A 26,070-nucleotide genomic window follows, 5' to 3' on the forward strand; every position below is an offset into this window, starting at 1 on the left:
AAGCAGCTATCTCAATGCTTTCCTTGCAATAAGCTACTTCATGCATGCACATATTATATTTAATGCTTTAAATATTTCAACTGTACCTTGTCTTCATCGGGGAAAGCAAGGATGCTTCCAAACAGGGCCCAAGCATAATTTTTTCAGGCCCAGTACAAACTTGTAACACGGGCCGCCTCCCACAAACATACCACAATCCGTCATCCCATACATACAATCTCATGAGCCATGAAAAAAAATTTCCTTATGGTAATGGGGGTTGCAGTCTGGGCCAGGCCCCCCAGGGCCTCCGGGCCCCAGTAAAGTGTACCCTTCCCCCCCCCCATGTGGGGGCCCTGCTTCCAAGACAACCTGTAAAGGGCATATCAGTCCCGCAACCAGTCACACTGCAGAGAAGGACACTCACCTCTTTCCCAAGGTGCCACAACTGCTGCTCCGCCACAGGAAACCCTGTTTCTGAATTAATTAATGCCTTTAGGTGTCCAACAGCCACAGAAGGAGGCACCTCGAACGTCCTGCAGCCCAGGCAGTCATGGAGCACAGTCACCCTGGCCAACCTGCAGAACACAAAGCAGAGGCGCTCAGGGCACAGGGTGACAGGAAGGAGCTCAGGCTGTTACCAGCTCACCCATGCACAGCGGGGGAGAAAGGAAGGAGCTCAGGCTGTTACCAGCTCACCCATGCACAGCTGGGGGAGGAAGGGAGGAAAAGGTCCCATCCCCCGAGGGTAACCAGACGTCTAGATATTAGGGGCTTTGTCTTATATACGCAACTATCCCCCCACAGAAAATAAGTGTCCTGATTTTTTTCACCCTTGCCAGCTGGTCGCCCTACCGCCCTCACCCCTCCAGCCAGGCAGAGTCGGCCTCGGCTTCCTCCACAAGCGCTGAGCGGCGGGGAGGCACCGACAGGCCGGGGCCCACGCAGGCAAAGACCGCTTCCCCGGGGAGAGGGGGAAGCTCTGACCCGGACAGGACCCGCTGGCCTTGGTGGTTGGGGGAGGAGGGGCAGCGATGGCGGAGGCTCCGGGGATCTCGAGCGCTACCTGCCTCTGTGGGGCTGCGCCGGCACGGTTGACATCAGCCGCCGCGCTCGGCCCGGGAAGAGGGCCCGAAGTGGAACCCGGCCGGAGACGCCCGCTCGGGGAGCCGCCTCCCGCGCCCGCCCGCCCGCAGACCCGCCGCCCTGCCCCGCACTCACATCCCGCCGCGGTCCCACAGCGAGGGAGCGGCCCGGCGCGCCCGCTGCTCAGTGACAGTTCGAAGCCGCCCCGCGCGCGCCCCGCGCTCCCGGACACAAAGAACCGTTAGCTGCGGCACCCGCCGGGCCCTGCCCCCCCACGCGGCGTCGCGGCCCCGCACATGGCCGGGGGAGGCACCCAAAGGGACGGGACCCCCCGCCCACAGAGATCTCCGCGGGCGGCTGTGACACCAACCACCGCCCGCTGGGAAGGGAAACCAGGCTGCCGGGGAGAGCCAGTGCCCCTCCCCCAGAGCGACACATACAGTAACATCCTCCCCATCGCCGCAGACTGACTCAAACTCACATATATAACACAGCACGATCCTCCCCCTTCCACAAACACAGTAGAACACACAGCCCAGCAAAATCTTTCCCCGTTCCCCCTAAACACCCCACAGCAAACGCCTCCCCATCCCCACAGAATGTGACACACCGCAAAATTCTCCTTCCCCAGACAGCAACATTGGCAGCGAAATCTTCTCCATTCCCACAGATTTTGAAATTTAACAGCAACTCCCCACAGACTACAACACACAGCAAAATCCCCTACCCTCCACACAGATTGTGACACAGCAAAATCCTCCCCATTCTGCACACAGACACACACAGCAAAATGTCCCACTTGTCCCCACAGTCTGACACACACGCAGCAAAATCCTCCTTATTCCCACAGAATACCAAAATACGAAATTCCCTTCCCAACAGACTGCAACTCATGCAGCAAAAGCAACTCCTTCCCATCCTACACATTACAACACTGCAAACACAGACAGCAAAAGTCCCCCAACCCTTCGCAACACAATGTGATACAGGGCAAAACCCTCCCTATCCCCGCAGACTGTAATATATGCTGCAAAAAGTTTTACCTTTCCCAGAGTGAGAGATCCTGCAACATGCATTAAAATCATCCTCCTCAAAAGGGAGCTAGATTGTATACACAAGCTAAATCCTCCGCATCTGTATCTGTGGAAGCATATCTGAGTATCAATTCTGATAAAGATAAACTCAGCAGCATATGAAATGGGGAGGAGTGAGGTGGAGTGGCCAAGGTCGTTTTACCTCAATCTTGGTAGCCTTAAGAATATGTTAGAAAAACCAGCAATCAAGAAAAACCAGAGCCAAAGTCAGGACCTCTACAGTAACAGGCTTATAAGTGAATGGCATAGAGCTACTACCACCCAGGGAAGCCCCTGGAAAAGAGAGATTCCCTGATGGTCATATCTAGCAGATTTAGGTCCCTTTAGGCTGCCAAAGCAATGATGGACAATTAAATACCGAGACATGGAGTGCGGACACCAAGTTCCTGCTATGTCGCCAGCGGTAGAATGTAGCAAAGCAAAATTCTCTCTCCCCAAAGGAAGAGAGGATATAACATACACTATAAATCCATTTAATTGCTTTGGAAGAAATTATATCAGAAAAGTGCTTCTCCCTGCCTCTGGGGAAAAACTGCATATATCTTCCGTTCTCAAGGGGAGAGACTGCTAGCACACATTAGCTCTGATCCTTCAAGCATGCATGTGCTTAACTTTTCCCACATGAGAAGTCTCATTGACTTCAGTGGGACTACTCATGTAAGTAAAGTTAAGTGCATACATATTTTCAGGATTGTGTCCATTGTCTGTAAATCTATCAACAATGGGGAGTAAGCCATCAGCATAGAAAAGGGTATAATACTACTTATAACCATATAACCCTTGGAAACATCTAACCATCAGTGTATAATAATATCTCATGTTTTTATATGGCATCTTTTATTCCAAAGTAGCAGATTTTTGTTTTAAAATGTACATTTTGATATCACTGACACATCAATTGATCAAATGCAGGCCCTTTTGTGGTGAAACACCATGGCACACCCAAAATTAAAGAATAGTTTTGAGAAGAAATTAAAGCATATTGTATCAAACTGAAACTGCAAGGAAATGTAAGTATGTGGAATGTAACTTCCTGAGGTGGAGTTTGTCCAGGATATTTTATTTAACAAAGAAACCTACTCATGTAAATTGCCATGGGATCAGTAATGATCACAAGTGCTCAGAATCTCAATTTTAAATCTTGTACAAAATCTGCAACAATGCTACTGCTTTGTAAGTATATTAGTATAATCAGCTAGTTGTTTTATGCAATTTTTAAAAATATGAGCAACAGATCAACAGACTGGGCAGACAAAATTGCTAGTTAGGCATTGCCAATTTTATAATGCTTTCATTGACACAAGCTGATACATACAGTGCAATATACATTAAAAAAATCTCTTTATGACAGATGTACTTGCCAGGTATAGATTTTTTGTACTGGAATTATGGTGTTATTTCATGGTGAGAGCAAGGGACTGCAGGACTCCTAAATTCTGTTCCTAGTCCTGACACTGACATAAATCTTGAAAAAGTCACTTAACCTCTCTGCCCCTCAAGAAGCCTGAGAATAAATCTACCACTTTCTGATGAGACATACACACTCTTTTTAGGGAAAAGCCTGGAAAAAGTTTTAACTAAACCATTAGTTTTGATAATTCAAAGCCAGATCAAGTAACTTTATGAATTAAAGTTAAATTCTGGTTAAATTAAAGGTTAAATTCTGCCCATATGTATTCCCTGTAAACCCCCATTGACTGCAGTTGAGGAAAAGATGCATGAAGGCAGAATTTGGATCTAAGTTTATGCCTTACTTGAACTGCTTCAATAACAGAAAACAAAAAAGAATGCTCATTTTCTTAAAGGAAAAAAATGAAAAGAAAATCATACAGATTATTATTAAAAGTAAATATACCACAAATATAAAGGACAGTCTGGGTTGTGAAAATGTGTGATTTCAAATAAAGTTTCTGGCTTTTCCCCAGTTTGTTAAATTATTTAAATCTTTTTGCTGAAAACATTTATTATGGGTTACTCCATTTTATCTGGAATCAATATTCCTAGTCTGCATGCACTCATCATATGGTTCCATTATATCCAGACGCTGAGCCACCTCTAAGTGATTGTGGCACAGATAAAAGAATTTATTATGACAGTGGAAGCTTTGTCCCTTTTCCTTTAGGGAGCTGATGCACGTCTAAATGTATGTATCCATGCCCAAATACTAAAAGTAAGTACTACTACTACTACTACTACTAATAAAAACTAAAATAAAATATTTAAAGTCAAAGGCCAGCAGTTTTTCCTTTCCACTACATGGTTTTTGCTAAGTTACATATAACTGACATGAGGGAGAAATAACTATTTATATTTTAACATAAGCTACTTCCTTAATGGCAGACTATATATACCAGTGAAGAGTGCTTAAGAGATCATAAATCTTGTTTCACTTTACTACCTGCATACACACACACACACAAAAGCAGCAGAGCAATGGGGCATAAATCTGTGTAAAAAAACCAAAACCTTCTTGTGTGCTGCTGAGCAAAAACTTACACATACATTGACAAACCAAAAGCTTTCTTTAAGTTTTTTTTAAGGCCCACGGAGGAGGAGCTATGTTCAGACTTAACTATGGAGCAGTTAACACGTTTCCACAACAAATGTTAAATTGCTGAAAATCATGAGCTTTATTTATTCAAATAAGCTCAAACAACAACAAACTACTAGTACAAAAGGCCTGATGTTCCAAATTATGCAAAAGGGCAAGCCACAGATAAAACTAATTTCATAAATTGCTCTTTGGAGAATTGCTTTGAGAAAGATTGTGATGCTGCAAATAATGTAGGTAGCATACATGTTTATAATACAAACTACTCTTCAGCCCCATTTTCTGTGATAATAACAGCAGCAAGCTGATTCTTTCTGTAAATACTTCAAGGGTATGTCTATACTGCAGGTTTGCCATATGTCATGCTGTGCTTTTTTGCCCAGACTTCTGTATCATACCCACTTAAAGCCAGGCCATTCCCACAATTTCCTGTATCTGTATCTTCTGGCCTACTCACTTCACAGTCACTCTCTATGGACTGCTACCTGCCTGTTCACATACACTTGTTTAGAATTTATTTCATTTTCCACACCTGCTCCAATTTCTAAACAGCTCAATCCAGCTCCACCAAACAACATAGAAGATGCTAGCATGTTGTTAGCTGGCTGGAGGAACACATCGAAATTCTAATTAACCTCAGGTGCAAGAAGCCCTCAGACCATGATCTTAGCAGGAACTCCAGAATTATCTACCTCTACAAGATCATCTTGAAGAGACTGACAGATTTGGGCATCCACTTGACTGGCGGGTAGTACAGGGAGCAGATGAAGCAGCTATCCCAAAAGGCCAAGAAAGGAAATGGCAGGTCTAGCAATGTTAGTATTCATTGCTGCTATGAGGAGCTTGACCAGGGATTGCCACTACCCCAAGCACAGAGCCCACCATCTCTTCTGACATGTTCCTGAACTTGGATGGCCTTATTTTCAGATTGGAGGAACTGGTGTTAGGGTGGCTGGCAGCCGATGAGACCATGGCAGAGTCTCAGTTTCAGGATCTGACAGCAGAGCTTGGCCAGTTGGGCTTATAGACTTTCGGAGTCCATTTTTGCAGCTGAACCCAGGCAACAGCCTGGAAAGGATGCTGCACAGGCTCATTATCTGAACTGAAGCCTGGTAAGTGCTATATTGTTATTGTCATGAGGGAAAATATACTTTTAAGACAGAGGGATTTACTGGTTGTAACCAACAAAACTATCATTATGGCAGATGGTGCATGCAATTGGGTGCGTTTAGCTTCAGCTGAGCGTGGAAGCCATGACATTTCCATAACCTACTTTCCTTTTCTTCCTCCTGATCAGCATGTGTGATCCAAGATGGATGCCGAGTGAAGGAAAAAAATTAAAACATATAACTAGTGATTCTTTCAACCTATCTTTGTAATTTTAAAAAACTGCAAAACAACTAAAGAGTTACAGACCTAGCAGAAATGAATGCATATCTTTGCAGCTACTGCTCTTTTGTAACTCAATCACACTAGTGCAATGATATAGAATTATACCTTGATTAGCAGAGCGCTTTCCCAGACAGCACGGATTATAAATCCCTCGGGCTTGTACAAAGTGATAAATCCCTTTAGGACCTCAGTGCTTGTCCTTTTAATTCTGTCTATTTGAGGATGCTACCTGGTCTGTGGTGGAAGGCCGGGGGGATCCATACTGCCGCTACTAAGCTTCTGCCTCCTAGTTTAGCATCCTGTTAATGTTGACTCTGATTTTCCTCCACTCCTGGCAGATGATGCTTGAAAAATTTTCAGGAAGCTGGAACTCTAACTAGTGAGTCAGATTCCTAGACAGGGCAAATTTGCTAGGACTACTGTGGTAATTCACTAAACCTCTCCACCTGCTGATGTGCTGCTCAGGCACCATACATTGAAAAAATCTCCTTTTCATAAAAAGATGGGATCCCACCACTAGCCTGAACAACTTTTTTTTCCATTCTGGTACTTCTGAAATATTTATGTCTCCTAGGATTTCCCTGGTCTGAAACAACGCCAGAACCAATACTGGTAACAGTGCCCTTTTTAGGACTTCACTTCATCCTCCCTCAGCTAAACACAACCTTAAAAAATAAAATTAATTAATATATCATTCTTCACAGTATATCTGTGGACTGCCTATGTTATCAGGAGGTTATGAATAAGACAATGCATAAGGAAGTAAGAGAAGCAGTTCAAAATAATAAAAAGTTGCAAACTGAGGCTTTGTGTTGATACAGAACATAAAGTATGGGAATTCTTTCCTCTCCCTCTTCCCCCCACCAGAATGACAAAGAAAATAATATGCTCTTTCATTGTTGTGGCAGGCATTTTCATCTCAGATGGACTGGACCAACCCCTTGAGCCAGAACTCTGGGGAACAGAACTGTCCAGAAGCAGGGACAACGCAAGAGGGCCAAGGATGAGATGTTTGGCAGTGTGGTCTGCAGAAATGAAGACTACCTGGAGCAACAGTGTGTGAAAGAGAAGCAGGACATGCAGAGGGAGGAGAAACTGCTCAACAAACTCCTCAAGGAAGAGTAGAGGAATAGGGGATGGGACCATCTGCTCATGGAAAGGCTGATCAATCTGGTGGCCAACAGCTGCCAGGTCCAGTACTAGTTCCACAGCTGCATCCTTTGACAGCTCCAGTACTGGTGCTTCTGCCAGCCCCACCACTGTCCGTAGACTCTCCTTCATGGTACCACATCCTGCAGCCAGTGCAGGCACTAGAAAACTCTAGGGTTGGCTGAGCAATTGACAACTCCATGAACTGGAGTGGACAAGTGTACCCTGTGCTCTGCACCCCCATGCAACCTGCATTCCCTTTTCAGCCACATGCAAACAAGGCAACACGTTCTGCCAGAGGGAAGGAGAATATTAGGAAACCTACAGAAAGCTGCTTCCGCTACCAGTGAGACTGACTTGTGAGGCTTGGAGTTTGAGGTTCATAAAATTTCACTGTTTTACTCTGGTTTTGAATGTTTTGCATAGACATGCTGGTATGCCTGTAATGGTTTTACTTTTTTCTTTTCATTCAGTAGTTTGATTAATAAATTGGTTTGGTTGTGCAACAGGGTGCTGGTGGGTTCTTATAAAGGAAGGAGGACCTAGGAAGTTGTGTCCTAAGATATTAATGAAGTTGCAAATTCTCACACATAAAATCTAAAATCACATGAAACCGATAAAACCTACAGTTGCATAAAACCTGTAACAAGTTGACAGTTGTATAGTACAGCAGTAAAAATGGATTACAGATTGATCAAAACCATTAAAATCATCACTTCACTACAGGCCCCCACTACAGTATCATAGCTCATTCACATCTATGTGATGTGATGCAGGCACACAAGGCATCACTTATTTCCCTTGCCCACCCCAACCCAGCCCAAGTGATAAGTGCACTTTCTGGTTGCCATTACTGGGCCTGCAAACCGATGGTGGTCTCGAGTCCACACCCTGCAAAAGTACTTGCTTTTAGCCTTGCTGAGTGCAACAGGCCATGGTCATATGGATGCAATCAGCCATATTGGCATCCAAATGGTTTTGTAGACAAGTGTCATCTTGCCTTCAGCTTGTGAAATGTGCACTCCACCACATCCGAGAACTGCTAAACGTAAACAAAACTTCCTTAGCCAGGCCCTATGATGTCAGAGTATGGTTTCATGAGCCATGGCAGAAATGGGTAGGAGAGGTTTCCCAAAATAACAGTGGGCACCAACACCCACTTGATAACAATGTCGTTAGGAGGGTATAAGGACCCGCCTTGTCCCAGCATGTAAATGTCAGATCTCCTCATCACCCAGGCATCATTCACCTTTCCCGTACTTCCACACTGGTGTTCATGAACTTGCTTCTGTGGTTGACCCAGGACTGAAGAAGCAGGGAGTAGAACCCTTTGCTGTAGACATATTTGCTTGCTCTTTCTGATGGGCAAATTATGGGCACTTGTTCCATCAATAGCCCCAGTCCAATAGGGGAACCCCATTCTTTGAAAGCCAGCTATTGTTTCACAGGATTAATCACCTCACAAACCTCCAGTGCCACAAACCTGACAGTTAACTTCCCAACAACAAATTGGTTTGCAAAGTCCTTGTAGCAGCCTCCAGAGGACAACTGTAACTTGTTTCTGTATTGGTAAGGCCTCCCTTAGTTGAGTGTTCTGCACAGGAGTCAGGACAAGCTCCTCTCAGAACTCCAGGAAGGTCTGCTTCCTCATGTGGAAGTTCTAGAGCCATTCCTTGTCATCCCAGATATTGATGACAATGTGGTTCTCACCATCCTCTGAGTTCAATCTTCTCCTGCATCAGAAGCAGAATGCATGGCAATTGCAGCATATTGGTCCAATCTGCCATGAATAAATTGCCCTGCAATTCCCACCACCTTCTGTTTCAGAAATTGTTCCCGAAATGCCATCCAGAGTCTCACCGAATGTCTATTCCACTGCATAAAATATTCACCTACAAGCAGGATAAGCTTATCTAACAAATCCATGGCTTGTTCCTTAATTTGAATGGGCAATGAGCAGTGGGCAGAGCCAGAAAAGCTTCTGCTAAATGTAGCGGGCTAAAATCACTTCCTGTCTGGCAAGGACAGACAACTGCTCCCACAATACACCACAAATCAATTGCTAGAGCAGCTCCAGTTGGTGAGGTTCTGGGACGTCTGGGATAAAGCCCCAGAAGTCCTAGTGCTAAACACGTGTACCTGCAGCACCAATGTAGACACAGGTATATTGAGAATGTGACGCGTGCAACTCTCCAGTGTGGCCCCTCAGACTCACCCAGGTCAACACCAGGAGCATAGGGCTGTTTACTTCATGGTAATACGAACGTGCCTAGCCTTCACTATGTTTTTACCTCATGACAGCGCATGTGTGTCAGTTACCCCAACGTAAAAAACACCTTTTTTAGCAGTGAAGATAGGGCTTCTGAAGCATTGTATATATCCTGTAGCAGTATCCTCACTACTTTACTAACTTGAATGTCAGCAGCACACCCCCTAAGGGCCAGCCAGCTCAAGTTTAGGCACAACATAACTTAAGCTAGAGATTTTTGTATGTGGATGGGAGTCAGGTTAGAGGCAACGCTCAAACTATACCTCAATGTTAACACTTCAGTGAAAACAAGCCCTAAGCATAAAAAATTGAGGCCTTTCTGAGATGGATGTTTCTTTTGTTTAAGTAGAGACGCCTCTGATGGTTTGTGAAGGAATGTTTGGAACTGGGACCCCACCACACTAAACTTAACTTGATAGTACCAAATATACAGTGTAGGGACAGTTTTAAAGTTGACAGCCTAAAATTAGTCTCAAACCCTCTATTTGGTTACCTATTTATTAATTATATATTGCAGTAGCTCTTAGAAGCCCCAACTGACATCAGAGCTACGTTGTTCTAGGCACTGTACAAATACGGAGTAAAAGATAGGCCAAGCCCTAAAGAAATTACATTCAAGATGGGACAAGATTGGGAAAGGGATACAACATAAAAATAGAAAATTGAGAACTGAGGCACAATAAAATCAGACAGAGCCAGAAATTTAATCCAGATTTCCTGAGTCCCACTCCATGCCTAAGTGTTGATTTGGACATTTAAATACAGATATAGGTCCTGATCCTTCAAAGTGCTCCACACTGGGAAATTCTAATGTACATGCAAAGTCCCAGTGACATCAGTGGGGTTCCATGTGGGTGCAGGTCTATCCGTCCTAAGCAGTGCAGGATTAAAGCATTAGATGCCTAACTTTAGGCACACAAGTCTGAAAAGCTGGTACATAATTGTAATTATGAACATATAGATACTGTTTCAGTTGCTGTTCTATAAATCTATACTTTATCAAAGTAGGTCTAGTAAATAGTGTATCAAAATCTTTAAGATTCGTTGTTCTTTTTTATTTATTGCAGCAATTAAAATTGCTTAATATTAGAATAAAAAAAGGAGACTCCAGTGAGAATCCTGAAAAATGCAAGAAATAGTTAAACGGAAGCTCTTTTTAATATGAATGTACATAAAAGCAAAAACTGCACAGAACCTGCATGGAGCAGAAAGAATGGCATTCATTATATAATTGGTATTACTGGTTTTTTATCATCTCAGTGGTAAAAAGTCCATAATTTAATAATTTATTAGTGTCCATTATTTACTTCAGATTGAGGTACAGAATTAAAAATTATTAACATGAATAATATTTAATGCAAGATATCTGCTCTCAAGCAGTACGGATTGAGTCATTTACGTGTAAAAGTGAAGCATATGCTCTGTCTTTAGCATGAAAAATGTCATTTTTCAGACTGAAAAAGAAGCATTAATGAGTTGTGCTTAAGTTGAAGGAAATCTTGGAGATACTGCAGTTGGGTCACATACTCATCATGTAAAAAAGACTTATCCAAGGGAAATTAAATCCTCTCAGATATAAAGAGTTGGCTCCAATCCAATTTACCACTAAAATCTATGCCCTTTGACACTGGATCAAAATAAGTGCTTACTTATGCTGTGGCCCAGGATGTCTGTAGTCTCAGATGTTCTTTTTTCTGCATAATCAGCCAGCACATGCAGCACAAGTAACCCCTGCTTCACAGCCAAACAGCAGAATTTGCAACAGTTGTTCAGACAACCCAGTGACCTCCGACATCAATTTTTTAGTCTTAAATGTCAATGATAAAAGATAGCTTTCCTGTTTTCTTTCTTTCTATTTTTTTATTTATTTATTTTTGGATTCACAAATGTTTCAGCACTGATATCCATTTTATTTCCCTTCATGTTACCTGAGGCTCTACATATAACAGTAATTTGAGAGAGGAGAAAGTTTAGAGAGCCTCACCACACTGCAGCAACCAAGGAAAAAAGCTCCCCCCTTCCTCCCCTTCTTGCATCTAGGGTGGAGAAAACGCCTTTCACCTGGGAGGTAATTCACTGATTTTTAAAATGACCTTCAAATGGCCAAACCTTGTATATCTCTCCATCTCTTAAGGTCATATTGAGGGTTAACTCCTGCCCTAGAGACGCTGTTTAGGACAGGGAATTGTGGAACCTGGGAGGTATGACTCCATTTCAGTCCTTGGTGTCAGCCAAACTGGTCACCATCACAGTAGCACTGGGCAGCTTAGAAGGCTGGGGATATTTCCAGCTGTACACAGTTTTGTATTTGAAAAGCTTTGTTCTCTATTTCTTGCAGATCCGATTAATGAGGGATAGACAATATTTGATTTAGAATGAATCACTTAATAATGAAGAATGTATCATTTGTATTAAAGTTTTACAGAGGTAAAAAGGAAACAACAAATAATCATAACTAACTGTGGAAAAATACATAAGCAAACAAATAAAAGTATAAAAAATTTAAAACCGAAATATAAAACTATGAACAAAGTAAAATCAGACTGACCACAAAGTTAATAAGAAAAATTTCTCACTCCTTTCTGATCCACCATTAATTCAGAAAACAAATAACTTGTTCTTAGGGTAGAATTCTCAAATCATGCATAAAGCCAGCATAATCAGGTCTGTGTGGCTTGCCTGTGTGGAGTTTGGAAGACAGGACATCAATTCACCCAATCCCTGGCCAAGCTACAAGGCTTCAGCACAGCCCTTCTATGGCCACTATTTCAGCCTGTAGGCTCAAATAATGGTCCAGGCTCCTCTACAGTCCCATGCAAGGGACCTGACCAACTTTCATTTTTCGTCTCTACAGTTGTATATTCCATGTCAATGCAGAGTTCACCTCCCAAGTAGATAGAATATGTAAAGGCTGCTCTGTAGATCCTGCACGTCCATCTGCCTGAATCGCACAGCACAGATAACACCCAGGGGGTTCCACAGAACAGAGGGCCTTGCATGGGCCTGCCACCAATGAGTGAATTCCACCCACCAACAGTAAGACCATGTCAAATAACATCTCACAGACCAAGTAAATATTAAATTAACAACTGTGGTCTCAGAGGCCTTGTTTAGACGCTGTATCCACCTGGAAACTACTCATTAGCTGGCAGCCATGTTATCCAATCTTGCCGGGGAAACAGAACATTGAATTCAGGCCTTGGCAGGTGCAGTAAGTGAAGCAGCAAAATTATTTTCATTTTCTTTAAGCATTTAGATGAATATTTGACAATAAGGTAAACATGAATTTTGTAAGTAATTTGATAACTTAAGGTCAGATTGTGACTCCATTACTCATACTAGTGAGCAGTTACTCACATAAGGTATGCCACTGATTTCAAAGGGAGTACTTCTATCAATAACTACTATCCAACAGGAATAAAAGGATCACAATACGGCCCTTCATCATCATGTAATTTTTAAGCACTTCATTTCACATTTATGAACTGCACCTTCTGACAAACGCCAAGTCCATTTCAGGAAGTCCTGCTCTCACTGAAGTAAATGGGAATCTGAGCAAGATCAGGACGTTTGATAGCCAGCCTATTCCAATCAAAGTATTTCACAATAGTGAACTCATTTACCTGATCATATCTTTGGTCTCCATCCTCTTTTTTCATGTGATCTTTTCCTGCTAAGAACACGAAGCAGACATTGAATTTATATAATATACAAATTATTTTTTATCTTCTCTGCTTGAGTGTCGTTGTCTCTGTCTCTTTAAATGCACTTCAGAAAGCCCAGCCTTTGAAGCTCCACTCACTGTTCACTCCATCCCTTATCTCCAAACATGGCTGTGCTTCTGACTGACTGCTCCTTATCCAGATTCCTTGTCACACCTCCTGTTCTCAGTTGTTCAGAATGCTTGCTTGTCTTATTTTCAGCAATAGATTAGATACCACAAATTCTTGAAAAGCACAGAAATCTTGATTTCTTTCTGCAACTTTAACTGAATTCACTCCATTTTCTTCTGTAACTGTCCATTTTGTCCATATTGTCCATTTTGTGGAGAGAGAGTGAGAATGTGAAAGATGTTTCAGTTTTCCTTTTCCTTCTTTTCCAGGAAGCCGAGACAATGTTGGGACCAAAGTCTGCCCTGTCTTAGCCCTCTGATCTGCTAGCAGCCACTTCTTAACATCAGCTCTGAGGTCCTGAGAGAAGAAAAAGAAATGAGAGGAGAGTGACATTAATATGGAGAGGAACTGAACTGAAGGGCATGAAAAAGTTGTTTCCTCTGAGGACATAGCTACAGTTCCTACCTCTAAGTGAGTCATGTTTCTAATTATAAACAACCCTGTGCATTACAGTACTTGTAACCATGTGGAAGGCAGAAACAGAGCTATGCGTTTTACTCTCTCTCCTATTAAAAAATATGATATATCATACACACACACACACACACACATACACACTGCTGTAAGTATACTGACTAAGATGCAGGTTTTTACTTTCCCCCTCTAACTCATTTTGTGCTGGAAATGGCTCTTGCGGAACTTAAGAGCCCCATGTTAAAATTCCTTCATCAAACTGAAGGGTTGGGCAGAATACTTTTGAAGAGTTGTTTTGCCCTTGGAATGGACTAGACTGCAGGCAGGGGAGATTAGCTAGACTGCAGTTAGGTTTTACAGGGGAGGATATAAAGTCTTCACCTTCTATCCTCACTTCCAATTATATAGGTCGTCCTCTACATTATGCTGTCATACAATCAGTATAGTTTTTAGGAACAATGTATAAGAATTCCTTTAAACCAAGACACAGAATTTACTGTTATTGGCAACCTGAACACTACTGAAACTGAACCTGAAACTGCCTACTTGATGCAACACATCTGCTGCCAAATAGCTTAAATTGAGTCATTCACTATGCATATAAAAATGAAGTATGCAGTATGAAGCCATTTTAGCCCTTTCCAGCTTCCTACATTTGTTTGCCCAGTTATTTTCCCCCCAGGAGTTTGTAACAAAATGCATTTTGGTTTAACTGGGAAAGTAAGTGAACAGATTCCCCAGTCTGTCACTATCCACTCACCTGTTGCCTATCCCTGATAAGTGGGGTTCACCACAATCCACATGGACAATATTTGTAGAAACTCCTTAAAATATTGGCAGCATATCACTGTTCTGTCTCTGTGCAAATGTAAATTCTTTTCTGTGTCTCAGTTAGTAGGTCTTTTCTTAAATGTATATAGTCATACGTCTGTCTTCAGCTAGCATCTTGGGGATCCATTTGCCACAAATCTAGAAAATAATTGAGGCTGTGCTGCAATGTGTAAATATGCTCATTGTGAAAGTATCAGATTACAATACAAATGATTGGGAGGGGGGGCCTGTTTGTTTTGGCTTGAGGTTTTGCATTATTTAGGAATTTATTCAGTTAATTTGTACATGAAAATCAAGGGAATATAAAATTGAGATTGATTTTGGAAAAGGCATTCCCAGTGTAATGTCTTTGCAAATAAAACTGGGCACATATACTTTTACAGGCCTTTCAATAAATGGCTTCAGCTTGTTTTTCTGTCTATATATTTCAATATTTGTCTAGCATAGAGTCCAACACAAAAGTACACAATTTTAGGTGCCACTTAATCAGTTACATCTATTTATGCAAATCAAGGAAAATCTTGCCCCAACCTCCATGGACGGGGAGAACACCACAGAAATGGAAACTGGTGCAATTCTACTGGAGAGGGAGGTAGAATCTGAGGAGGTCATATAGAAGTTGTGCACCTTCTTTGTAGTAGAAAGCTCAACTCTTCAGGGGCTCTGTGTGCACTGTGGTGCAGGAGCTCTTGGAGGTCAAGGCAAGAGAGAACCAGGGGAAGGGCAGGGCCAAGGTATATACTTCCCCAAAACAATTCTGCAGAAGAAAATAACTTATGAGAACTTTCAGTTTTGACCATCTTGGGGAGTTGGAATGTCAAAAAACAGGTTTAGAATAGAAAGCTAATCACAATCTTAACTATTGAAAGACCATCTCTCCATAATTAATGGGTAACACACTTTCCCAGAAGCTATTCTCCATTTCTATGTTTAGTCTAACGTGGGTTTTCCTTTATTATGTTGATCTGGAGAAATTGACTTCATTTTTTATTTTGTGCCCAACACTGTACACGAACTGAATGCTGAAAAAGAGGCATGCTTTACAATACTCAAACTAAACCCATTATCTTGATAATGTATGAATAGCTGTGAGCAATCTATACTCTCTAGGATAAATGAAAAGCCAGATGTGCCAGGGAATTCATATGTTACTCCTATTAGTGCTGAAGTTCCCATGGAAAACAAAAGCACGGACTAGTATTCTTGACAACTGTAGCTAATGTAGGAAATGAGACACTACAATGTGCCTACATGCAGTTTAGAAATAACTGATTCACTCAGAAGCCAATTTAGCTGAAGAGCAAATTAAACCCCAACCAGTAAAGTCAGATCTACGCTGGCAACGCAAATATAAATGATAATCCCAAAATCAGTTTGGTTTTGCCTGTGCAGATGGGACCACGTGGTGGTTAAACTATGTTACTGGATCAAATTACAAACCCCGATAAACATCATGATCTAATTCTAGTAGTGTTTCCTGTGGTAGAGAAGAGAGACAGAACTTGGTTGTCAGCTACTAGACACAGACAGACACTATAGTTTTCTCTGGTTCTCTAGCTCCCTGACTGCTTACTATGACCACATAAGGTCTTCCTAAGTGCTGGCCTGAATAAAGCAATTATGGAAGAGATTGCTGTCTACACCACAACCTCTTGCCGTGTAAATTGTTTAGCTGGTACAGATAGGCCCTAAACCTCCTTCCAATGCATCACAGAAATTCAGTTAAAGGAAGGAGATAATCTAAGGATGGAGATTCCATCACCTCCCTAGGTAACCCATTCCAGTGCTTACCACCCTACTAGAGAAAAAGTTAAACAAGCCTAATTCCCTCAGCCTCTCCTCATAAGTCATGTGCTCCAGCCCCCTAATCATTTTGTTGCCCTCCACTGCACTCTTTCCAATTTGTCCACAGCTTTTCTGTAGCGGAGGGCCCAAAACTGGACACAGTATTCCAAATGAGGCCTCACCAGTGCCGAATAGAGGGGAATAATCACTTTCCTCGATCTGCTGGTAATGCTCCTACTAATGCAGTCCAATATGCCATTACCCTTCTTGGCAATAAGGGCACACTGTTGACTCATAGATGTTATAATTCACTTCAAAGTAACTCTAAAAATAACAAAATCAAAATCTTTAAAACCTCAACTTGGAGCATGGGGAGCATACAGAGCCCATAAATTACTGACCACAGCCTAAAGTCTAGAGGAGGTGGACATTTTTAAACAAAGGGAATGTGGTGGTAATACAATTTATGATTTATACAGTTTATAAGTATAATTGATCACAGAATCTCTACTGATTTATTTGGATTTCTGACATGAACCAGGCATTTCTGACATGAACCAGGCCCTACAGATCCTAGTGGGAAAAGTCCACAGTGGTGTGTTTTCAAATAAAATAGCAATAAAGGGCAGTGCAGCTAAAAGAATGGGTTGTGCTAGCCAGGTCAGCTGTTTGACTAAGGTGGTTGGGGAATGTGCATATTCAGAGCAACAGCTAAGCAGCCTCCATCAGGTAAGCTCATCTGGAACCTTGGCTGCAACTGTATCTGTCATCAGCAAGGTGGAAACTCCAAGTTACGGCATAGTCAATATCCCAGGACCAGCTACACTTCCAGGCAACACCAGTGGGGCAGGATCTGGCCCATGGCATGGAGGGGAGAAAAGCACTAATGTTTTATTTAATAACTTTTTACCAAAAGCAAAAAAGGGTTGAACAGCATATAGTATCTTTAATGATACTGTGCAACTCATATCTGAGCCAGAGTGATTTCATACTGTGATGTGAAGTATGAGGGTTTTACCTGAAAAAGTGGTGTCCACTGTGGCACACACTAAAAACATGTATTTAACCATGATCTTAAACCTAAGAGTGTGGGTGGAAAACAGACCTTTGAAAGAGAAAATGCAAGTAAAGATTAGCAAACATAAGTACTGACAAATGAGCTGACAGAAGCAGCATGGTCTAGTGGATACAGCACAGAACTAGAAGCCAAGTACATCTGAGTTCTAATCTCTATTCTAACACCAATTTACGAGTGGCCTTTGGCAACTTGTTTAAATTGTCTGGGCCACATTATCTCATTTACTCCAGTATAATATGGAGAAGCTCTATGGTCTTCATTAAACATTGCATTCCATCAGATTTTCTGCCTCACGTATGTGCGGCAGATTTAATTCCCACTAGGAGCTCCATAAAAAATCCACCAGAAAGAGATGCTGAATCAGCATCGTCCCGAGCTACCTTGGCCATACCCACTTCTTGGCCAGAACCATTGACTTCTATACTGGCCCCAGCAGCACAAAGTGGGTTTTAACTGCTTTGTGCTGTTGCAAACTGCTTTTCAGAAGACTTTTCATTGACTGAATTTACACTGGTATAAAATAGCAAAACTGTGGATGAATCTGAATGTTTAGTCTGACTATTATACTGCATATATTCTTTTCAAGGAACAACCTCCCATATTACAGATATAAAAGAAAAGCCTCAAAAGCTGTAGATTTTTATGTTTTAGTACAACATTCTCAAATGATTTGCTTTTAAAGTGGCGTGAAAAACTATTTCCAATTGTAACTATCATGTGTTTCCCAGATAGCTTCACATCGTACGTAATCTGCATATTATTCTTTTCTGAAAGTTGCAGCGTCTGTTCACCCCTTTTAGGTTCCACTTTATATATCGATTTTTAGGAACACAATCTCTTGCTTTATCACAATTAGATATGCATTTTTGAGAGCCTACAGTTGTCTTCCACTGATTCCATTTGTTTTTCCTCTCATAAGCCTGGTCAGAAAGATGGGTCCCTCCTCCATGGCCAGCCTGACACAATGGGTGAAACTGAGACCTAAGTATGAATTCACTCGTTCTAGTGCAGGAAACTAGGTTTACACAGGGATATGCAGTTTACACCGTCCTCTGCTATTAAGAGTAAAACTGGTACAGAATGTTTGAACTATAGATATGGCAGTTTACAAGCCTTCCTCTCTCCTTGCATGTTTTTACCAAGTAATATGCCTCAGTTTGCTTTCTAGATGCTAGACAAGTTCCTAGTAATTTTTTCACTGGATGTAACATCCCAATATAGCCATCTGGGAATTTCACTATCCAATTTGACCTTAAACAGGTTATCAAAAGAATACCAACTCTCCAGTGATTTGGTAATAGTGTGCCAACATGTTCTTTACACATAAATGAACCATCCTCCTATCACTTGTAAGGTGTGATTGTATAGGAGACAACTTGGGCCAAGGACATTTTGAACAATTGAGGATCTTGAAGATTTTACAAGAGAAATGAGTTATGATGAAACATATTTTCTGCAGAAATCAGAAAAAACTATTGGAAATGTCATAATCACTATCCAAACCAATTTACTTGCCTGGACAAATGAAGGACTAACCATATACTTGTATCCATGCTATTCTTTATTGGCTACACACCTAAACAGCCTTAATTACCAGCTTGTCTTCAATGAATGCTCGAGATCCATCTGTTTTAGGGGGCAGCATACAAACATATGCATTTAGCTACCTGCTTATAGTCACAATACCCAACATCCTTCATGTTCAAAACAAATGGGATAAAGAATGACACCATAAAATGTACAACCTTTCTATGAATCTTTTTGTACTGGAACAAATTTAACTACAGCAAGGAATATCCAGATATCAAAGTACTTGTAGAAAGATTTACATTTTAAATAGAAATTGTTCTTAAATGTCACTGTAAACAGTATACCAGCTAGCTTCAAAGATAATTCACAGTCAAGATTACTGCAGGTATTGTATAAATGTACAGAATTTTGCTTTTCATAGGTAACTGTCCTGTAAATCATATGCAGAAACTTGAGACAGGTCTGACAGGGTGTAATTCAGTAGGATGCCAGTAAGCAATATGTGCTGGAATAGGAATTGTCACATTCTTAATATGCCTATTGTCAGGGAAATTTAGGGCAGCAAAACCAAATGAAATTTGTGGGCCAGATCCTCAGCTGATGAAAATCAGTGTTACTAGCTGAGTGATGTGGCTGCGTATTATATGGTTATTCATAAAGAAAATATTATATTTCACAATTTGTCACAGATAATTTAAAAAATTATAATATTTAAATAATAAATTATCCAAGAATAAAAAAATTATAGCCAAACTACAGTCTTGTTCATTTTCCCATCTGGGATCAGTTGAACATTTTTCTACCCCAACGTAGCATTTTTTTCCAGAATGCAAAAACTTTATTTATTTCATTCAATATAGAAGATGAAATATGATGAAATATGACAAATGCAGGCACAAATGCCAGTATTTTTAATAGAAATTTGTGACAGGGTAAAGGGCTGATCTTATAATCTTATTGTCCCCAGTGTTGCTCTTTTGTAGGCAAGCAGAATTGGCATTCTGGAGTTCAATAGTGGTAAGACTGAAATTAATTCCTCTTTGGTCACAAAGCAGCAGCAAAACTATTATATGACAACTACAGCCTCAGGGCTGCAACAACCTTTGTAATTTCCATGGGAGTTCAGCCATTGGGCCATATAGTCACAAATTCATCAAACCTTCCTTAGCTAGTAAGGACAGAAGCATATTCTCCAGGAAAAACAAGAAGTGAATCTTCTGTAGCTGGATTCCCACTCCCTCCCAGGACTTCTGCACCCATTGTGGGGTGAGAAAATTTGCCCCATTGACTTTTTTCACCTGAGTAAAAAGTGGAGGATCAGGCCCAAAATATTAGTCTGCAGAGTCTGCTAGTGGATTTTATTATTTGTATTGGGGTAGCACCTAGCAACCCCAGTCACAAACCAGGACTGTGCTAGCAATAAGACAGTCTTTGGGCCAAAGAGCTTGCAATGTAAATATAAGACAAGAGACACATGCATAGACAGGTGAGCACAAGGAAACAATGTTTTCATCTTGGGTTATTTTTTCCAGATTTTTCTGTATTCATTTTTATGCTTCACCATTAGCAGATACCACAAGTGAAAGTCCTGCTCTTTCCTCTTTCCTCTCCCTCAGAGGTGTTAAATTAACTGGCTTCAGAATTGCTCTAATTTTTTAAAACATTATTATTAATTATTATTATTCAAAGATGGCAGAGAAATTTTGGTCTTCATAATGCCATGGGAGAAAAAAGGAGAGAACCCTGTTGGATTTTTCCCATAGCACCAGAACGGAGTAGAGCAATTAGTGACGGAAAAGAAGATGGTGTTGATTCACCCTTAGATGGCAATCTCTCTAGTACTATGGAGTGGTCCAAGGATTCAGAACAGAAAAATAAAGAAACAGAAATTCATACATTCATAGATTCCAAGGCCAGGAAAGATAAATGTGATAATCTAGTATGACCTCTTGTATAACAGAGGTCATCGAACTTCCCCAAAATAATTCCTAAAGCATAACTTGTAGAGAAATATCCAATCTTGATTTTAAAATTGTCAGTAATGGAGAATCCACCACGATCTTTGGTAAGTTGTTCCCATGGTTAATTACTCTCACTGTTAAAAATATATGCCCTATTTCCAGTCTGAATTTGTCTAGTTTCACCTTCCAGCCATTGGATCATGTTATCGCTTTCTCTGCTAGACTGAAGATCCCATTATTAAATATCTATTCCTCACGTAGATACTTGTAGATCATAATCAAGTCACCTTTTAACTTTCTCTTTAAGATATATAGATTGATCTCCTTGAGTCTATCACTATCATCTTCCAGTCTTCTAGAACTTTCCCAATGCCCCAAGACTTATTGAAAAGCAACATGAAAAGTCTAGCAAGCTCCTCAGCCAGCTCTTTAAAACTCTTAGATTCAAGTTATCTGGACCTGCTGATTTTAAAATGTCTAATTTTAGTGGCTTTTATTTAACATCCTCCACAGATAGTAGTGGAATGGAAAGAATATTATCACCATACGATGAGACTAAATCATCTGATTTTTTTCCCAAATATAGAACAGAAATATTTATTGAACACTTCTGCCTTTTCTATATTATTACTGATAATTCTACCATTTCCATTTAGTAATGAACCAGTGCTATTCTCAGGATTCATTTGTTCCTAAAACATTTTAAAAACTCCTTATTGTCCTTAACTCTGCTGGCCATAGATTTCTCTGTGTGTCTCTTGGCTTCCTTTATCAATTTTCTACAATTCCTAACTTCTTTACTATGAACTTCCTCATTCTTCCATTTGTTATATATCTTATTTTTTACAACTTCCTTTGCTTCCCCTCAAACCAGGTCAGTTTTTTAACTAGTACAGCCTTCTTTTCAATTGTGTGATTGTGGTTTTTTTGGGCATCTAGTAAGGTGTTCTTAAATGATTCCCCATTATTTATATTTTTCTGATTAAATTCTGCCTCCAAGCTGATTTGGCTCATAATTATTTTCAGATTTGTGAAATTGCCTTATTAAAGCACAATATAATTACTGGTCTGGACTTTATTCTGCTTGCACATTATAATGATTAAGTCATGATCCATTGTATCTAAGCTACCATACATTTTTAATTCTATAATCAGTTCCTTTTTATCTGTTAAGATAAGGTCTAAAAAACCATTCTCCCATGTTGGCTGCAGTACTTTTGAGTTAGAAAATTGTCATTGATAATGTATAGAAATTCCAAGGATGTTTTAGTGCTGGCAGCATAAGATCTCCAACATATATCACTCAGATAGAAATTTCCCATGATCTCACAGCTTTTTTTCCTACATATTATAGATGGGTGCATAATGAGTCTTTCATCCTGTTCCCTAGTATGATTTTGTAATCTGTAGCAGCCACCAGCAAGTACCCCATCTTGTGCTTTCTCCGTTAGGACACTGATCCATAAACATCTTTCTTCCAACTTATCAGTGACTCAGAAACAGGTAATGCCACTTTTGACATAGAATGCCCCTCAACCCCTTTTGTCCACTTGATCCTTCCTTAATAGGTTATAACCATTGAATTTAACATTCCAATAACATGAATATCCCACCAACTTTCAGTAATACCAACTAGATCAAATTTATGCTCATAAAATGAGCAATTGTATCATGCACATAAGTGAAAATATATGAAGGGAGCTGCCTTGGAATATACTGTTCGATGATGACTTAGTAATATGTAAATAAGATTGTGAGATCGTGCAAACTAATCTTAAACAGTGGGAACACAGTTTTGAGTAGGTGAGACTTAGAGTGAACATTGGTAAAACTCAGGGTACGATAACTGAGGGAGGGGACCCACCATAAAAGATATTACCAGCAGAGAGCTAAGAGTATAAGAATTTAAATACACAGGATCAATTGTTGCGGATAATGGTGCCCTCCTGTATGATATCCAGCATTAAACCTGCTTGGTGAAAATGACAGGGACTGACTTCAGTTTTCTGTGACAAAAGGAGGCCAATAAAAGTTAAGAAGTACATTGTATAAAACTGTCATTTGACTCATCCTAATATACGGAACAGAGACTTAGCCAACCACAAGAAAATAAATCAGAATGTTCTCCAACACAGATGTACATGCTGAGATGTCAAATGGTCAGATGCTCTCTGACAGAAAACAAAATGAAATTAGGAGGAGCATAATGCATGTTGCCCCAATTGAAGATAAATTGACAGAGACTAGGCTACATAGGTGTGGATGTATCCAGCAGAGACCCAAGAGTTATATTTGTAAGATGGCCCTTACCATGATTGTGGATGGAAGATGACTACAGGAGAGACCAAAGACTTGGTACACAGACAGGATATCAGTGGAGCTTAGAGAGACAACTGCCAGACACACAATCATGAGTTTTGGAAGAAGGCTATAAAAGTCGCTGACCCAAAATAGGGCAGTGACAAGAAAGAAGAAGGAAAATAAAAAGGAAGAAGGAACAACATCTAGATTTCTGAGTGAATAAGTCCTCTATTTTTGTTTTCTCAGTCATTATCCGAGATCACCTATTTGATAATATATAAGAATGTATCACCTTCCAGGATTAGTGCACAAGCCAGCCCAAAGCATACATCATAAAAGGAACATAGGCTCAGATCCACAAATGTATTTAAGCTTCTAATTGTACCTCCTAACAGATAAGAACCTAAATATCTTTGTGGATCTGGGCCAAAAAACTTACTAGTTAAAAAGAAGACGGTAACAACCTGCTGCCATCAGAGGCAAAAGAACAACACTGGAGCTACAGCTGTCGCTGGAGCCAGGCTAATTACCAGGAAGGTATGCTGGGAAAGGTTCATTTAAAGGGAAAATCCAAAGCAGCACTTTAATTGATAACCACACAGTTAGAAAGCAATAACTTGTAGGGAAAGGACAGTGAAGTTCAATCTTTCTGAGTGTCAGGGAACTGGAGAAAGACAGCCTGAGCTTGCCAGCAGCAGAATACAGCATGCTCAGGCTAGTACATCATTCTTTTGTTTTGTTATAATTAAGGTTAGGATTTTGTCATGGTTATTTTTAGTAAAAATCACAGACAGGTCATGGGCAATAAACATAAATTCAGGGAGCCTGTAACCTGTCTGTGACTTTACTAAAAATAACAGGAGGCAAGGTTCGGGGGAGGAATGACAGCAGGAGCCCCAGGGAGGAGGAAGGGGGGCTGGCTGCTCATCAGCTGTTCTGCGATAGCTGGGGGAGGCTGGCCACTGTCATCAGCTGTTTGGCGGTAGCCAAGAGAGAGAGGGGCTGGGTGAGGATCAACTGTTTGGCAGTGGCTGGGGGCTGGCCATCGATACGCTATTTGGTGGCGGCCTGGGGCTGGCCCCTGAAAAGCTGACGGGGGCCAGCTCTGGGCTGCCATCAAACAGCTGATTGGGCTGATCAGCAGTGTCCTTTCCCCACTCCCCGAGCAGCTGCCGAACAGCTGATTGGCGGCACCCTGCCTCCCTCCCTGGCAGCCTCTGAAAAGCTGTTCAGAAACCTGGGGCAGCTGCTGCTCTGGCACCCCTGCAGCTGCTCCACCCTTTCCCCAGAAAAAATCATGGAGGTCCCAGAGAGTCTCAGAATCTATGACTTCTGTGACCTGTATGACAGAATCATATTCTTAGATATAGTATGTTGTAAACATCCAATCTTTTCTGGACAGAGCAGTACTTTCTTTGCTTGAGGTATATAGCTGTACTACCATCTCGCTAGCTTCTGTTTTTTCTTGACAAATTATTCCTTACCTCTTCTGCAAATTGCCAGAAAGATAAGGAAGGGGAAAGGAGAAAGTTGCTACATGTAACCATGGCCATAGTTTGGGTTGGTGCAGGGAGGGGCACTGCCCTCCAAACAGAGGCGAGGCCTGTGGGGGTGTCACGCAGGGTCACCTGTCACTCTCCTCCCCCATTTTTGCAAGCACCAAGCTGTCTGCAGGGCTTGCACTGCTTGGCCTGAGGGGAGAGGGCTCTGACACCTCCCCCACTCTGCCCCCTTCCTCCCCAGACACGTTTCAGCTCATGGGAGAGCAGAGGAGATGGCAGGACAAAGCAGCTGTTTTCCTGTGCTCCGGGTTCCTGCCTTGGCAGCTGGACACCGCCTCTTGGGTCCTACTACCCAACTTTTTCCTGTACAACAGTGAGTGCCCGCAGGGGGCAGGGTAAGGGGGATGGTGGGTAGGATGGGGGGAAGAGACAGTGGGGAAGTGGGGTGGGATGCAGTGGGTAGAAGAGAAGGGGACGAGATGAGGCAGGGTACAGCGGGGAGAGGAAGGAGAAGGCAAAGGGGAAGGGAAGAGGATACAGGAATAGGTAGGAAGAAGCAGGAGTCCAGCATGTGGTGTCCCTTCAGCCCTGGCAGCACCAGAGCAGCAACATCCCTTCAGCAGCTGGTGCTGAAGTAGCCGCTAGCAACAGCTGGGGCTCCCCCCCAGCATTGGCAGCCCAGTTACCAATTCAGGCAGAGGAAGAGAGCTAGTGAGCCAAGGTAAGTGGTTCAGCATGCACATGTGTGTGCATGCATGTGCGCGCCATGCTTTGCCACCACAAATATAGCAGTCAAACTACTATGCATGTAACAGTTTGAGTGTGGTGTTAAATAGACTGCATTAAGGACCGATCTCCTAGCTTTAGATGGGAAGGATGAATGGAGCCAGAAATGGCTTGATAGAAAAAATTCTGCAAAACAGCACCACCATCAGGTTTTATTAATAATCTCTAAGTGAAGCAAGGCTGGGGAAAAAAAATGTTACTGATCAAGTGCTATCAAAGCCTGACCTCCAAGAGGTAAATGAGTAAATGTATGCTTTTATAAATGCCATCTTGGTCTGTTTTTTGTTTGGGGTTTAGTTTTCTTTTAATTAGATTTTGTTTGGATAAACAAATTAGTACTTTTAACAGTCAAGATTGTCTCCTATGAGAACTTTTCTATAAACCAGAAACTTCAGACATGGTTGTTTCATATATTAACTTTGGTTGACGTTCCAAAAAGAATATTTTACATAAAGGAACTTTACAAGGT

The 26,070-nt window shown here is 41.5% G+C and overlaps 1 protein-coding gene across 3 annotated transcripts in view; it reads right to left on the minus strand.

Annotated features, from left to right (window-relative positions):
• SACS (sacsin molecular chaperone) overlaps nt 1–26,070 on the minus strand; it is a 118,616-nt gene that overhangs the window by 76,878 nt on the left and 15,668 nt on the right. The window contains exons 2-3 of one of the 3 annotated variants that reach the window (XM_067562873.1): nt 13,144–13,710; nt 407–557 (exon numbers count right to left, since the gene is read on the minus strand). In XM_067562873.1, coding sequence (XP_067418974.1) covers nt 407–557; nt 13,144–13,166 — 174 coding nt within the window. In that variant the 5' untranslated portion in view covers nt 13,167–13,710. Of the gene's footprint in view, nt 1–406; nt 558–13,143; nt 13,762–26,070 lie in introns of those variants that run through there. The other 2 variants (XM_067562872.1, XM_067562874.1) reach the window with 2 other exon arrangements.

The sequence above is a fragment of the Emydura macquarii genome, unplaced genomic scaffold (genome assembly GCF_026122565.2).
Source record: "Emydura macquarii macquarii isolate MOO-44397 ecotype Brisbane River unplaced genomic scaffold, CSIRO-AGI_Emac_v2 contig_2473, whole genome shotgun sequence".
In the NCBI taxonomy this organism is placed as follows: Eukaryota; Metazoa; Chordata; order Testudines; family Chelidae; genus Emydura; species Emydura macquarii.